The sequence below is a fragment of the Centroberyx affinis genome, unplaced genomic scaffold (assembly GCF_046629955.1).
Source record: "Centroberyx affinis isolate AG114_WGS23_722 - 3 ecotype Tasmania unplaced genomic scaffold, CSIRO-AGI_Caff_v1 ptg001306l_1, whole genome shotgun sequence".
Lineage (NCBI taxonomy): Eukaryota > Metazoa > Chordata > Actinopteri > Beryciformes > Berycidae > Centroberyx > Centroberyx affinis.
In genome coordinates this window covers 253196-268544 of record NW_027279812.1, presented here as the reverse complement: position 1 = coordinate 268544, position 15349 = coordinate 253196, and the positions used below count along the sequence as shown (strand labels likewise).

Sequence of the window (15349 nt, the reverse complement as noted above, 5' to 3'; positions counted from 1 at the left end):
TCTGCATTCAGCTCCGTCCTACCAAGTGATTAAAAACACAAAATGTAAAAAATGTGACAAACTAAAAAAATAAAAGGTAAGACAACATTCTGCATCGCTAGAGCCCCGCTCATTTTCCATGGAGGCACTGGACAGATTTCTCAGTGGAAGGAGAAAAAACAGTATAGAGAGATGCTGAAAGAGAGGGACAGTGGGAGCGGGAGATGGAAAGAGTGTGAGAGATAGAGAAGTGAGAGAAAGAAAGATGGAGAGGGATTGGAGGAGGCCTAGATAGATAGATAGATAGATAGATAGATAGATAGATAAAAATTGTAAAAAAAAAGATAGGGAGAGAAAGAGAAAGAGAAAGGGGGCATGTGGTGCGTGGCTAAACACGCTGGAAAGCCATCACCAACCAGACCCTGGCCAGTGGCACTCCAGGGAAAAGAGAGGAAGAGCAGAGGAGGAGAGGAGGAAAAGAGAGAAAGAGCATGTGGAAAGGTAAAGGAGAGGACAGCGAGGGGACACAGGCAGATGTCCAAGTAGCCATACCTGCAGATGCAATCTGTGCCTTTTTTCCTCTCTCTTCTGCTTTCCTTTCTTCTGCTCCTGAAAAACCCTCCTGTCTGCCTTTTCCCCTGATCTTCTATCCTTCTCTGTCCTTGTCTACTCTCATCTCCGTTCAACAGAATGGCAACTGTCTAGAGCTGGGTGCCCCGAAAGAGAAACAAAGAAAATAAAGAGGAAATAAGAGCGAGAGAGAGAGAAATAAAGACAGAGAGAGACAGGGATGAAGAGAGAGAACGATAGATGTATCAGTGAAAGCGGACAGGGGCCGAGCGGCGATGAGTGTTAGTCAAGTCTAAAAGTGAAGTTAAGTTGATGCAAGCTACAGGTGGAGTTAGTTTCACTTAATGCTTGCTGCTTTCTTGGTGAAAAGGATTTTTTTTATATATTCCCAGCTGCCTGGATGAGCAAGGAATGGTATGGCCATCATTTCGTTTGAGAATATTTCAATTCTGTTGTACTTAATATGTTATAATTAATAGGCTGCAGTGCAAAATAGATTCACAATGACCATCTATAATGGCTGGAGGATTAGGATGAAGTGTACAATCTGCTTAAAATATCACATATTAATGAAATATACTTCCAGATATACACAAACATTTATTGGTCATCTTTAGTTATTTTCCAGCATCAAGACACTCTTAAAAATGATTATTAGAAATACCAATACCACAAAAGTTCCAGCATGTATTTTTTGTTGTTGTTGTAATCATCCCAGAGAATGTTAAAATAAATTGTGTGAATGTGAGAATAGCCAATGTTTTGCAAGTAATCCTCATTATCCATCCAGAACGTGATATGCCCGTTAAATAACATAGTTTCATTATATAATGTTATGTCACATAAATATACATTTATATTTCAGTTTACACATTAATAACACACAGCTTTTGATGAATACAAATTCGTCTTTCATAAAAGATAGGTCTTGTGTGTTCTCCGATCATGTGCCGTAAGCTCTTTAGACTCAGAGGCTGAACAAAGAGTCGCTGAGTCTTTGAACAATACAGTAAAAAGTCCCTTAAAAACGCTGTTAAAAAAAATTCTTCATGTTCTCGACAAGCATGTGAAAGCCCTTTAAAAGTCATTGAAAAGTACTGTTAATCTTTTGAAAAGTGCCTCAGACATATTTGAAAACACTTTGAAAGGTCATGTAAAAAGTTCTTGTAAAAGCACTGTAAAAAGTCTACAAAATGAAACGCATTGCAAAGGTCCTTGGAAAGTCCTGGAAGTGCTATAGAAGTCTTTCAAAAGTCTTTGAGAAGCATGGTAAGTCTTGAAAGTCTTCAAGACGCACTGGGAGAGTAATGGAAAAATCACTGAAAGCACTGTCAAAGTCCCAAATGCTGGACTGGCATTTTATCCGTTTGCTGTGCGTCCTTGTTGTTAGCTTCTGATGGCCGTCTTCCTGTCTCTGTCTTTGTTCTGAAAGAGAGATAAAAGGCATCTCACATTATCAAGGTCTCAGCACTGAAATCAGGTTAAAGATTACAAGGTTGAATGGGTTGAGGAATAGAAGATCGATTTCATTATTCACATTTAATCCATTTGTCAGACATTGCTGACAGATAACCACAACTGGACCTGATTTCTTTTATATTGCTCTTTGGTTACAAAAGCTCTATAGCTGCTTAGGTAGTTCTTCTAATCCCTGGTTTGTTTAACTATGGATCAGGATCCAAACAGACAAAAGTGTTAATGTATTTGAATGAGTCTGTGTCCTAGGGTGAGAAACAAAATATCAGGTTCATACAATTCAGCAGCAGGGTTAGTGTAACATTAGGGGCTAAGATTGACATCTTCTAATTGATAAAAAAAAAATGGATTGGCATCTTTGTGTTACCATTTCCATGTTTCCTTGTTTTGCTTCCATCTTTTTCCAGGCACCTGCACCACATTTGATCATTTGCTTATTGCAAAGGTGATTTGTAAAATCACACAGCACTGGAAGACATACCAGCATGTGTTTTATTTGACAGAATACTACTGCTACTACTAGTTTCCAAAATATGTTACATATGAAAATAATCAGTTTTTAAACTGTTTTAACAAATGAACAAGTTTCTTAGGGAACATGGGAAAATGTCTTTTAAAATAGGTTTGGTGGGTGAACAACAACACTGCATTCACTGGTTCACCTCTGTGGGTTGTGTTTGCACTTTGGCTCCCGGGTTGAAAAAGTGTATGAACGTTGGTTGCATGCACACATGTATGTAGGCATACCATGCACACGCAAGCACACACATACAGTATATCAACTTTGGTAACCTAGATCGATCAGCTGATGTACGACAGCATTGCATGATATACTGACCATTTATCTGTGGTATCAGCACAGAGCAGCCATGATTTCCTGGCTGGCGAGGAGACTTTCCCTATCTGGCCAGGAAAATAACATCACATTTTCCCTCCTCACCTTGCCTCTGCTCCGCTCAGTTCTCAGGCCATCCACCACTTAAGAAATTCCTTTTCAACCAACAGTCGCAGGATTTTGTCAACCTATCGAACAGACCATTGAAAGGTATCTAACACGTGAAGCCATTCCTCACTCATCTCTGCTCTGCTAACTAAGTTTCAGTGTTGTCATCTACCAAAAACTCATAGCTGACAAATCTCTGAAAAATTGCTTTCCTCACCTTACTGTCCTTTTGCAAATGAAAGCATGCAAGAAAAAAAACAACTAAATGTATCACATACTTTATGATTGTGAAACCAAATGTGCTCACTTCCAGGAACAAAATCATACAATATGGAGGAGAATAATAAAACAATCTACAAGTTCATTTCATGCCAAAAGTACACAAAGGTGCTGGGTGAAAATTCTCAGTAGTGTTTCTGACCCTGCAATGGCTCTATCTTCTGTTCTTTTACTGAAACTCCACTCCACTCCTGTCCTCTCCTGACTTCTCTCTTCCCCTCTCCTATTCTCTTGACTAATCCTCTCCTCCTTTCCTCTCCCCCTCTCCTTCCTCTCAGACGAACACCTGTTACACATTTCCTCTCTGACCATGCACAAGGTGTAGGTGTTTGGAAAAAGTAATTTGACTGACATCAACAAAGGTGGGTAGGTGTCTGGAATGGTATCAAGCCGTGATGAGAGTGAGATCATTGAAATTGGAAAGGAATCGGTCCTCCCACTGATTGAGGTGAGTGTGAGGAGACACAGGCATGTTAATGTGAATCCCTCCTCCAGCTGGACTGAGTGTGGAGGATTCTCATTATATTGCTATTAGCTATGTGCATGTGTTTTTTTTCTTAGTCTCGTGGACAACTGGTCAAACATAGATAACGGATTTCCAGCAGCTACAATGGATTTGATAGCGGAACAATTTCTGGCTGTCTAAAACATTAACGGTAAACGTCAGGTTTTGGTGTCAGTGCCTCAGAATCAAAGAGCAAGAGCTTCTTTCTAGACTTATCATTTGGCACCAACGTTCAACAATCAGACAGGTAGAAATCCATCATAGAAGAGGAAGAGATACCAATTTCTCCACTGACAGCAGCCTCAATAGACCAGAATGCAATGCAGCCACCAGAAATGCTGCATTTTGTGTCAAATGGAAAAACTCGCTATCACTTCCACTATCGCTCTCTCAGCTGGATGCAACAAGTTCAGGCGTGTTCTCTGGGGGTTGTTGAAAGGCATTCTGGGAAATCACTAATGGAAGTAAAAGTAGATGAGGCAGGTTGAGGGAAAGTGGGTAGACCAAAAAATAAATTACAAAGTAAAAGTAAATTACAACACCTCATCACAAAGTTTCCTTTTGCTATGAGTTCTGGCGATTTAGGGAAGAGTATATCTAACTGGCATGAAACTACTCCTGCAGACATTCTGTTTTTAGCCCAGGACCCAAACAGAGTTATTTGACCTGACCTTGTGACCCAGGCTAAATGAAATCCTATAGTATTCTTGTCATGTGGGGGATCCACTAGGCCTGCAGCTCAGTGTGGGTGTTGAGCCACAGCTCAGGGAACACAGCTGTGGATGAGTCTTTGGCGAGGGCAGTTCAGCTGGAGTGTAACTGGTATAGTCAAAACAGGACAAGGGAGCTTTAAGCCGGACCTGGTAGTCAAAACAATCTCCTGAAGACTAATAGGGCATGGTCGGATGACATCTCTGCTCTCCCTCTCTCTCTCTCTTTCTTTCTCTCTCCCGCCCACTTTCTCCAAACACACACACACACAGACATACCACTGAATTCTCCGGGGAGTGATTTGTCCGACACTAATATGATTACCTGATGATATTTACTTTAGATACAATATAATGATATTACCACGTTGGAACAATATTATTGTTTTATTAAGGTGAAAGGGGCCTGTCTTAACTTGAATATGAAGATAGTAAATACTCTCTTCACGGCATCTTATCAACTCTACAAATTCACCCACTTTGAATCCATAATATTGTTTTTCTGAAACTCAATCTGGGGTGTTCCTTTACCTATAACCGTGGATTTTCCATGCACTCTCTTTTCCTGCGTTAAGCCGCTCTGTCAAACACAAACATCTAATTTAGTTTCTGGCTGCACAAGCAGAGGAATGACTGGTTGGAAAAAATAATTCCACTTGGGTACTGGCCCGACAATCGTATAAGGAGATTGGTATTCAACCATGAAATGAAAACTGGCAATATCCCTTTAGCTTACAGATGATTTTATCGAGTGAAAGTCACATTTAAGTGAATTTGCATTAGTGCCTCAAGTGTCTAATATCAGCTTCACTGAGTTCCCTCATAAATGATCATCGATGTGATTGTAGAAAATTATAGACAGACATTAAAATGGTCCGATAAATAACACATCAGAGAAATCCAGACATTAAATTAAGCTAACTAACTCATCGAATGAGCCACAGCATGCTATTATGTGGCTTGGATACATCACACACGTATTTCACTTTGACCCAGCGGTTTGCTAATAGGCATCGTGATGGCTTTTAAAAAACACTTGATTTATCTTAGAGTACCTATTCAGATGTGATTCACACCAGCCAGCCGCACATGTATTTAATTATTCCCACAATTTAATAATCTGTCATAATGACTCCAGAACAACACCAACATCATTTTCACCAGTCTTCGATGACCTAATTCTGATACATTACACACTAACCAGCACTTTATCATCAGTGCTGAGATGTGCACTCTGCAGTAGCCAATATGTGTCATTAGCATCAGTGCTTGGCTTAATAGATATTGTTTTTAGAGACTGTACAATTTAAACCAAGGTTTTGGTTTTCTCTGTGCAGTAGATCTGTTTTAGATTTGCTTTCTCCCCAGCTCAGTTTTCTGTAGTTTTGTTTCAATTTGCTCTGTGAGCAACCCTTTCCCTAATGACTAAATGACAACAGAATGATAGTTTTGCTAATAGATTTTGTTAGCTATCTGACCCGGCTTCTCCTGTTGGTGTTAAATTAGAGTTTAACTGCTTCCATCTGCACTGAAAATACACAGACAGACCCATGCATGTAGGCACACACACATACACTCACACACACACACCAAACATGGGCAAGTATGTATTTCAAAATCGCCTCCAATATATTAGCTACATTCGATGCACTTCATTAATATAGCTTGAAATGAGGAGCAAACAGATGAAGCCGTTGGTTCTCTTCATGACTTAACATCAGACACAAAACATTAACTGCAAGTCAACACTAACATTATCAGTGAATTAGGGTAGTTTAGTTTTCATCTATGACCTTGAAACTTCTATTTCATGCACCCAAGTGACGTAATGCTTTTTTCCAGTAAAAACAGACTAATAACCAAACGACTGTAAAACCACAGTCATTAGTGAGCTTCTGCACATGTCCCATCCATGCATTAAAGCTCTCTTAGGTGCACGCTTCATTTGATCTCTATAAAGAACCAAAGTGTAGTTTTTCGGCACAGTCTAAAACCAACTGTCCAAACTCTAGGATAAATAGCAAAGTTGATTATCCCGTAGAGTCTCTCTCTCTATTTCTCTCACTCTCTCTCTCCCCGTCTCCATCTCTGTTTCTCTAACTTCCTGTAGACCATTAGTTTAGAAAGTGTTGAAAGCAGAATCTCGATCCAGAGCTCCTTAACTGAGTAATCATATATTTTTTGGCGTCTCTGACGAAGCAAAGAGCTGCACCCTGGCTGAAAAGGGAGTTTATTGAAAATTAGAAAAAGTTGAATATAATGCCTGTGATAAAAGTGTCTGTGTGTCTGTGTGTGTGTGTGTGTGTGTGTGTGTATGAGCGTGAGGGTGAGGGTGGGCGAGCGTCTGAGTGTGTGTCTGCCTGTGTATGCTTCTGTGGCCGTGTGTATGTGCGCTAGTGTGCATGTATATACGTGCCATATGTGTGGGTGTGAGTGTGTCTGTGCGTGTGTGTGTGTGTAAGCAGAGAGGGCGTTTCACAGAGCGTGGTTTCCAGGCTTCTTTAACATCACCATCAAAGCCCAAAGTCAATGTGTTTCTAATAGCAGCAGCTGAATTAAACACTGGGTCTACAGGCCTCACCAGAGGATAAATCATTTACAGAACAATTAGCTCATTTGTTGCTCTGCTCTACACTGCCAATGACTTCCAGACATAGGGAACAGCCTGTGTGTGTGTGTGTGTGTGTGTGTGTGTACGTATATGTATATACTGTAGACACATGGACACATACAATCTCTCTGTCACTCACATAAACTCCCATAAACACGCAAACACACTCTCATACACACACTCACACTCTCATACACACACTAAGTAGTGTAATACAAACTCACACGTAGACATGCACACTTTCTCTTTTTTTCTCTCTCTCACACACACACACACACACACACACACATGCAATCTTTCTCATTCATTCACTCACACAGATATGCCGACCCATTCTCTCTCTCTCTTTCTCTCTCTCTCTCTCACACACATACGCACACACACACGTGCACACGCACGTAGAAAGAACAGATACATTGGTCAGTTTCCTATTGCACAAAGCAGTTTAGTTCCAGTGTATTTCCATACGCCCTGCTTTCCAACCACCCACAGAAATAATCACATATAAAAGTTTTACTGCAGCCCAGATTTAAATTAGAACTATTCACAGTATTAGCAACAGTGTACATCATTTGGTGCATCTGCTATTTAACTGAAAAAGTTCTGTTTGTTTTCATTCCAAATATTCCAATTGTGCTTTCTTGAATTGATTTATAAATGAAGCGAGAATTAAATGTCAAATATGAGTTGTGCTATGAAATGCACAAATTGAAGATACTAAGGAAATACACATAAACTCAACTAATTTTCCCTATCTCAAAAGAATGTAGGCTGTGTAGTTACCACATTATAAGCATGATAATAGTTTTTGTCAGATTTTCATTTTCCATTGTAGCCAGCTTGATTTTGATTTAATGGCATGTTGTTCAGGATGCAGTGATTTTTTTTTTTTTTTGTGGACATTTTTGCACTAATGTACGGTGTGTTTCAAATTTCTTTCTAGATAAAAATATCTTGAGCTGGATTCGGTTCACTTTCAGTTCAGTAAATTGGGGAAGGGGGATCTATTTAAAATTCAATAATTGGAAAATGTGTGGCTTGAGAAAATTGTCATATCCAACCTATAAGGAAAAAGTTGAGCATGAATGCTGTTATTGGCAAATGAATTGCAGTTTCTATTTACATTTGCAATTGAATGGAATTGACCCTGTCCCTGATTCCGGCCAAAAGAAATAAGCCACAATTGTGGAGGTAGTTGTAAAAATGCTCCAAGTGTTGTAGCCTATTAAATGTCAAAGTAGACAGATTATTACATTCAAAAAGCTTTGTTTTTCTTCTCCTAAGGCATGCTCCTTCTGTTTTATTGTAGAATTACTCAGTAAACATCATTTGAGTATTAAGCTGAACATTATGCTACTGCAGCCTGGTGTCAGCCCAGCTGACACCAGTGTTTCAGGGTCATTACAGGTGAATACAAATGTTTTCAGGCTAACAGAGGTAGGCTGGAGATGTGAAAGCCAACATAATTAAATTAGTTGTACTAATGCAGTATTCCTGCGGTAGGTTGAAGCCAGATACCTGACAGTTGCACTGATCGGCAGAGGAAGAGAGGCCTAGCACAGGATATCTGGATAAATCAAGCAGACAGCACAGGGATTTGAACAACTCTCAGCACACCTCAATCCTCTATCCTCAGTCCTGTGCATTTCATTTACAGATGTAGCTGTCAATATGAGCATCTGTTACTCCCCAGAATTGTTTGGAAAACCTTAAAAAGGTTTGTGTTGTAATATCCCTATGTTGTTCTACTTTTAAGGAAAATAATAGGCTACAGTACTAAATAGACTTCCACTATGGACACCACTGTTACCAAACCTCAGCAACACTGCATATGTTTAATACATTTTTAGAAAATCATGATATTGATTATCTGCCATGCTTTCAGCTCACACTGAGGGAAGCCCCTGTGTTCACAACAACATCCTCAAGTGCCTCTTGAAATTTGGAAAGCTTGTGAAATTTTCAATAATTTTCAAGATCACTATTGGGAAAACAATCCCACCTTGGTTGGTCCCTGATTAACAAGATGATACAGTATATTGACCTCATATCCTTCTTCACCTGTATGCACTGACTTTAAATCTCTCTGGATTATATGCGTAAGTATACAGTATAATGAAATCAAAATACTATACCATTGAATATACTGTATATATGCAATACTTTACCTTTCTCTGTGCAGTAGTCACTACTTTTAGTACTTTGTTTGTTTTGAAATAGTTATACTGTATACATACATAATAAGAGGAAATGAGCGTATACTTTTCTCACTTTTACCCTCTCCCACATTGGAAATAAGTGTAATTGAGGTGGCTGGTCTAAGCAATCTTGACAGCTGTGATGAACCTCAATGACCATGAAAACATACAAAGAGAGCACTCAGGACAGAATGTCTCATTTTACCTTCACAATCGTTTCCTCTCCGTAATCACCAGCACTGACTCTGCCCTTTAGCCCACTTAAATGTACTGTATAGCCACTTTTCCAGGGAAAAATGAAATGGTCTCAAGTTCTGCAGATCAGACTTAACCATTTAAACGCCAGCTGAACTTAGGCACCCCTTACACTTCTCCTTAAATAACTTTCAAGGTTACAAAAACAGACACATTTGGCAATTCTATGTTCAGCAATATGCTCAAGCCTGAGACACCATTTTGTTATAGCAGCACCGCTGCATTGTAATTAAATATTGTGATATCTTACGCAGGTTGTTATCCATAATAACCTGTTAGCTGGCTATGCTACATGCTATGTATCGATGGAGCATAAAGGTTTTAAGGAGGGACTTAAAGGGGAAATTAGTTCAACTGAAGTTTAATGGCCTTTTTAGAATACAAGTAAGGATGGTTTTCTATATGCTGTACATTTTGACCCAGCATTACTGATGAAGTGGTGAGCATGTTAACTAGGCTTACACGTACGCCAGCGCGTCATCAGTGAAACATGTCGCTATAATGGACCCAACTGGAACCAACCAGGAAAGCTTTTAAGGGAAATCCAGTGGGGTTATTTTATGTAATGTAGGAAATTACACTGAATGTGCAATATATTAGGATCATCTTCCTGATATTGAGTTGTAGCCTCTTTTGCACAATCAGCATCTATCTATATCAATTGTCTCAAAGCTTAAAAATACTTCTCTAACTCATCTGCTTCTCTTTATCTCCTCCTTTGTGATTGGTAGAGATTTAATAAGGGAAATCAATACGGGATAATGGCTTTTACCTGCATTCACCTTATCAGTGGACTTTATGAAAAGATCCCTAATGTTTTGTGCATTCAGTGTATATCATGCATAACAGAGAAATGTTGTTAGTGACAGTGATAGCCATAAAAAAAACATGAAGTTAAAGAGCATAACATACGACTAACAATAAGCAAGATATGTAACATCAAAATAACAAAAGCAGCCATGTTTGGGCGTGGCCAGCCAAAAGCCTGTCTGTCTGGGGGGCTTTTAGCATGAAAAAGTCTAAGAACTGTCTGCTACCCAGCATGCATTTACAGGCCTGCAGTACTGAGTTGACAGCAGCAGATAGTATTACACAGCTGCTACTGACAGCTTTGACCTCCACTAGACTGATCAATATGCAGACACACAGAGCTGAGGGAGGGGTGGTGGGGGAAAGAGAGAGAGGCCTAGGAAAAAACACACAGACGAGGAGACAGGGAGAGAGGGGGGAAAATAAGAGAAGGAGAAGAGTGTGAGAGTAAGGGAGGAAACGAACAAGAGAGATGGATAGAGACTCTGGGAGGAAGGAGGCAAAACGTGAGCGACCATAGCGGAGAGAGGTAGAGGGAAAGAGGTCGGTTTCCACACCATGGAGACGCTGGTGATCTCCCAGCTGAGGGTGTCTGCGTTCAGACACCGAGGACGTCTAGGCTTTCACACACAGAGGTTCAGAGAGGAGGGAGAGGGGGACTCAGGGAGGAGGGAGAGACACACTGCGGAGACTCGGGTTATCCCCCAGCTAAAGGGTCTCTGGGTTTAGACACTGAGGAGGGTATTAGCTTTCACACACTGCTGGGGTAATGGGGGAGTCTGCCAGATGTCAGCTCCTTACCCATAAATCCTGCTAAATGGGCAGCGGCTAGGTTAGAGGGGGAAAGTTGAGCGGACCTCACCTCTCTATCATCTCCTACAGAGGGCTAGTTATTGTTGAAGTCGGCGCTGGAGTCACCTCACTTTGATTTCAATCAAGTCGAAATATAAGTACAAACGGTATTTATTTGCCAGTGACAGAGCCTTCATTCTCCATTATTCATCTGATTGACAACCTTCTTCTGCCGAGAGTGTTTTTGATTACATCCATTTCCTGTGTTGATACAGTCTAAAGTGAATTGTGAACCCAGTGCTGGATGAAGTCCCCTCCATCCTGCATCTAGACTGCATTGGCCTGCAAGATTTACCAAGATTTCCCTCTCAGGGGGCAGACCAACAGTGCAACAGCAGTGGAGGAGGTTTGTAAAAAGCGTCACTACTTCATGCATCTGTATTTGAGGGAATACAACACCAGTCCGACCTGATCTGTCACTGAAATGACAGTTGTTTTTTGTTGCTGTCAGAGGAAAATCTTGTGCAACATTTAACAATGGCTTTATTCCTGTATTATTAAGCTGTATGTACACAATAATACTCTCTAAATTTCCCTGATACATTATGTACTTATATGGGTATAACAACACCATGTAATAACAAAGTGTACAAGTAATTATTTGTACTTTATGTTGTTAATACATTGGAATAAAACCGAAGTGACCAAAGCTTGTATCTCCGGTCTGTTTCTCAGGAATTATGATTAAAACCTTCTTCATATTCAGACTGACGTCAATGCATTTTTGAAATTATACACATGGTTTTGGATGGGTTTCATTGGCTCCCGGGTCATAAAACTCACTCAGTACATAAATGCCCTTGTAAACTTTAAATTCAAATAAAAAAAAAAAGAAAAACACCACAATTGGAGTTAGAAGGTCTCGCAACAGCAGTGCAAACTTTGTCTGTCTGGGGGCTGTAGGCGTTACACTGTTTGACCCTTCTAGCGGGACAGTTTGAGGTCACTTCTCCACCACCTGTTGGCCCGTCCCTCTCTCACCTCCTATGACTCCAGTCCTTCATAAGCACACAGAAAAACACCTCTATCCTCCGTAATGTCCACTGAGTTTCCGAAACCACCTTGAACTTTTAAGCCACCTGCTCAAGTAAAACTAACCCCCAACAGTACAATAATACACAGTCCTTCACCCCCAAAGAGGACTTTAAAGAGGTTCTCCATTTAATATCCCTGAGGGCCAATCTGTTTTATAGCCACAGTCACTGATCTCAGGTCAGCTTTAAACACCAAACTGACCCTAAACCACCACAGGGTTTCCCAAAAGAAGCTTCACTGTATGATCAGCTTTTCCATTGGCTCAATCTTTTCTATTTTTTAATTCAGGGAAAAGTTGTTATAGTGCAGAGACCAGGAATCTATTTATGTTTTAATTGTTTAGATCAAATGGTTTGTTTGACGTTTTAAGGGAATTTGTTAATTAGATGGAGGGTTTATGGTATGAAACTGTTTGGTTTGACTTGACCTGATCTTTTCTTTCATTTATTTATTTTGTTTATTTTGTTTCTTGTTCATCAGTTTATGGTTTTCGTCCGCTCACCATTTTCCTCTGGTTGCTGAGGCAGAAAGTACAGATGTGCTTGGGCTGAGCTGATTGGTCAGATCCTCGGTTAGGGGAGGAGCTTAAGTGGAAGAATGGTGGTGAGGGGGCGTGGCACGGCTGTCCGTCATGAAGTCCCTCGCCCAAGAGCAGCACGTTTCCCAGATGACTGATGTAGCTGCTGGCCAATCGTAGCGTCTCGATCTTTGACAGCTTCCTAATAATCAAAACAAGATTTATTGGTATGAATAAGGAAGTATTACAATAAGACAATAAAACAATAAGATACCCATGAAAATATCAACAATGCTATTTGATAAAATTTGTCATGCACTGACAAAATATTGTGAGGCAAAGTATTGTGATATTACTATGAGGAACACAGACAGTGAATAAAAGGTTGATGTATAATAATACAAGGTGGTAAACCTATTCATCCCCACTGTAGTCTAGAATGGCCACCGCCTGGACACTGGAGTATAACGTAATCTCTAACATTATAATACACCACTCATGATAATTATACACTCATAATCTATGGAGTGTTACCCAAATTGCATTACAGGCCTGTCTCTGGTCTGTCCCAATACAACAAGAATTTAGGTTTTGCAAAGTATTGATTCTTGCAAGACACCAAGTCTCTTGAAAAAGTTTCTTTATTTTAAATGAGATCAAAAAATTTGGAGCGACGCATTTTGCGTTTGGTCTTGTGTGGCAACAATCAATACTTTGCAACAGTGGTTTTTCCTGCACTTGCCCGCGCCCTAAAAACATTTTTCAGTATGCAGGGGTTTATTGATTTTTAACCGTGTCTAAGAATTTAAGTTTGTTTTAACGTGCTTGTTTTCCAGTGCAAGGCACTACATTTCCTTATTTTGGTTCCCAACTGAAAGTTGTATGAGGCCAAATTGATGTAACCTGTCATTATCAATATCGGTGTGATAACAAAGACACTGATTATTTGCGTGTGAGAGAAGTCTAGTGTTGCTGCATGAAGCTGCTCTGTACCTGTCAGCGGGCTCGGTGGGGATGAGCGTGCGCAGCGCTGTGAAGGCCGTGTTGACAGAGTTGGTGCGATCTCTCTCCCGCGCGTTGGCTGCGTTCCTCTGGCGGACCTCCCCAACAGGTGGGGGGGTCAAGCCTGGGGGGCCGAGCCTCCCCACAATGCCTCCTCCTCCTCCTCCTCCTCCTCCTCCTCCCCCTCCTCCTCCTCCTCCTCCCCCGCACAGCTTCCTCTTCCTGTTCACCTTGATGTGAAAGGCAGACGGAGAGGAGGAGGACAGACGGAAGGTGGCGGAGTGTGGGGAAGAGGAGGTGGTGTTGCGCTCCTCTGAGCCCGACCCCTCGCTCCCGTTCTCGTCGTCGTCTTCCGAGAGCAGGGCGATGTCACCGTACAAGAAGCGGCTTGCCGGAGGCGCCGTGCGCAGCATGGCGAATGTCATCTTCACCGCAACTACGGTCTGACGGCTACTGATCTGTCCTGGCAAGACTTCCTCCAGAGAGAAGCTGTCGGTTGTTGATGTTCGACTGCTGTCGTTTACTGTTTGTTATCGGAAGTTGCTGAACAAACTTCCGGTTTGCTGGTGCAGCTGATTAAAGATGTCCACCTCTGAAACTGGTGCTTTTCCCCCAGCTGCCTTCTCTTGCTTTGCTGAATTTTGTTAAGCCAGGTGAGTCAGCGTATAGAGGGATGTTGCCCTTGCGATGCTGAGATATGCTTAGTTTCTAACTTCGCTCACTAATGGTTAAGCTTTCGTCTGGATACAGGTGACTTGATCCTAAATCAGCACTCAAGATCAACTTGACCACAGAGCTGCTGCAGTGTCGCAGGTGGCTGTAGCTTCCAGTTCCTTCTTGTCTCTCTCTCTCTTGGCTCATACAGAAAACACTTCACGTCCCAAACACCAGTTCCTCCTTCAGTTAAATCCTTTGGAAGACAGCAACAGAAGTCATAATGACATGTTGAAATCAAATGACTGTTGAGCTCTCCTTTGTTTTTTCTTCGTGTCTGTAAACCTTTCTCTGAGTCCTTTGTTTCTGTGTCTGTTTCAGTCCCAGTAGCAAAAACTATTCCTGGCCAGTGGCAACAGTTTGACTGCAACTTTCCCCCCCCTCTCTCTCTCTTTCTCTCTCTCTCTTTCACTCTCTCTCTCTACGTCTCCCTCCCTCGCTTTGCTTGGTGCTCCACGTGTGCCTGCTGTCTGAGTGTTTCCGTCTGCCTCTGGTCTTATAGCTGGTGGGAGGGCCGAAGGGCTTCTCTGCTCCTCCCTTTGAGCTGTGCGGGTCCCTCGGCTGCTGTCTAGAAGCAGGCCAGGGAGACCGGAGGCAAGAGGCAAACCATCGGCAGGAGGTTGTTTTGGCCGCAAACTAGTTTGTTTCAGGGGAAATCCACCCTAAAACAGAACATGCATCATCCCTGCTGTTGTGTGAAAACTCATTTGTTTTCATTTCTTTACTTGGATTGAAGGTTTATATGGATACCTCATTTGCTGGGTAGGTTTTATGACCTTAGGGCCAATAGAGCCCACTGAAAAATTCATTGTTATATTGTAATAATGTTTTTATCTCATTCTGGGAAGGTGACCTTTGGGAGATAAAAGGTTCTCATCTGACAGGAGGAATAT

General features: G+C 41.3%; 1 protein-coding gene across 1 annotated transcript; it reads right to left on the bottom strand.

Moving 5' to 3' along the window:
• Positions 1 to 1232: 1232 nt before the first annotated feature.
• Positions 1233 to 14801, bottom strand: LOC139649242 (basic helix-loop-helix transcription factor scleraxis-like). Its single transcript, XM_071525589.1, has 3 exons — positions 13734 to 14801; positions 12726 to 12942; positions 1233 to 1974 (listed from the first exon to the last, which is right to left on the bottom strand). Exons 1-3 carry the CDS (start codon positions 14165 to 14167, stop codon positions 1936 to 1938), a joined length of 690 nt encoding a protein of 229 aa, XP_071381690.1. The 5' UTR covers positions 14168 to 14801; the 3' UTR covers positions 1233 to 1935.
• Positions 14802 to 15349: the final 548 nt, after the last annotated feature.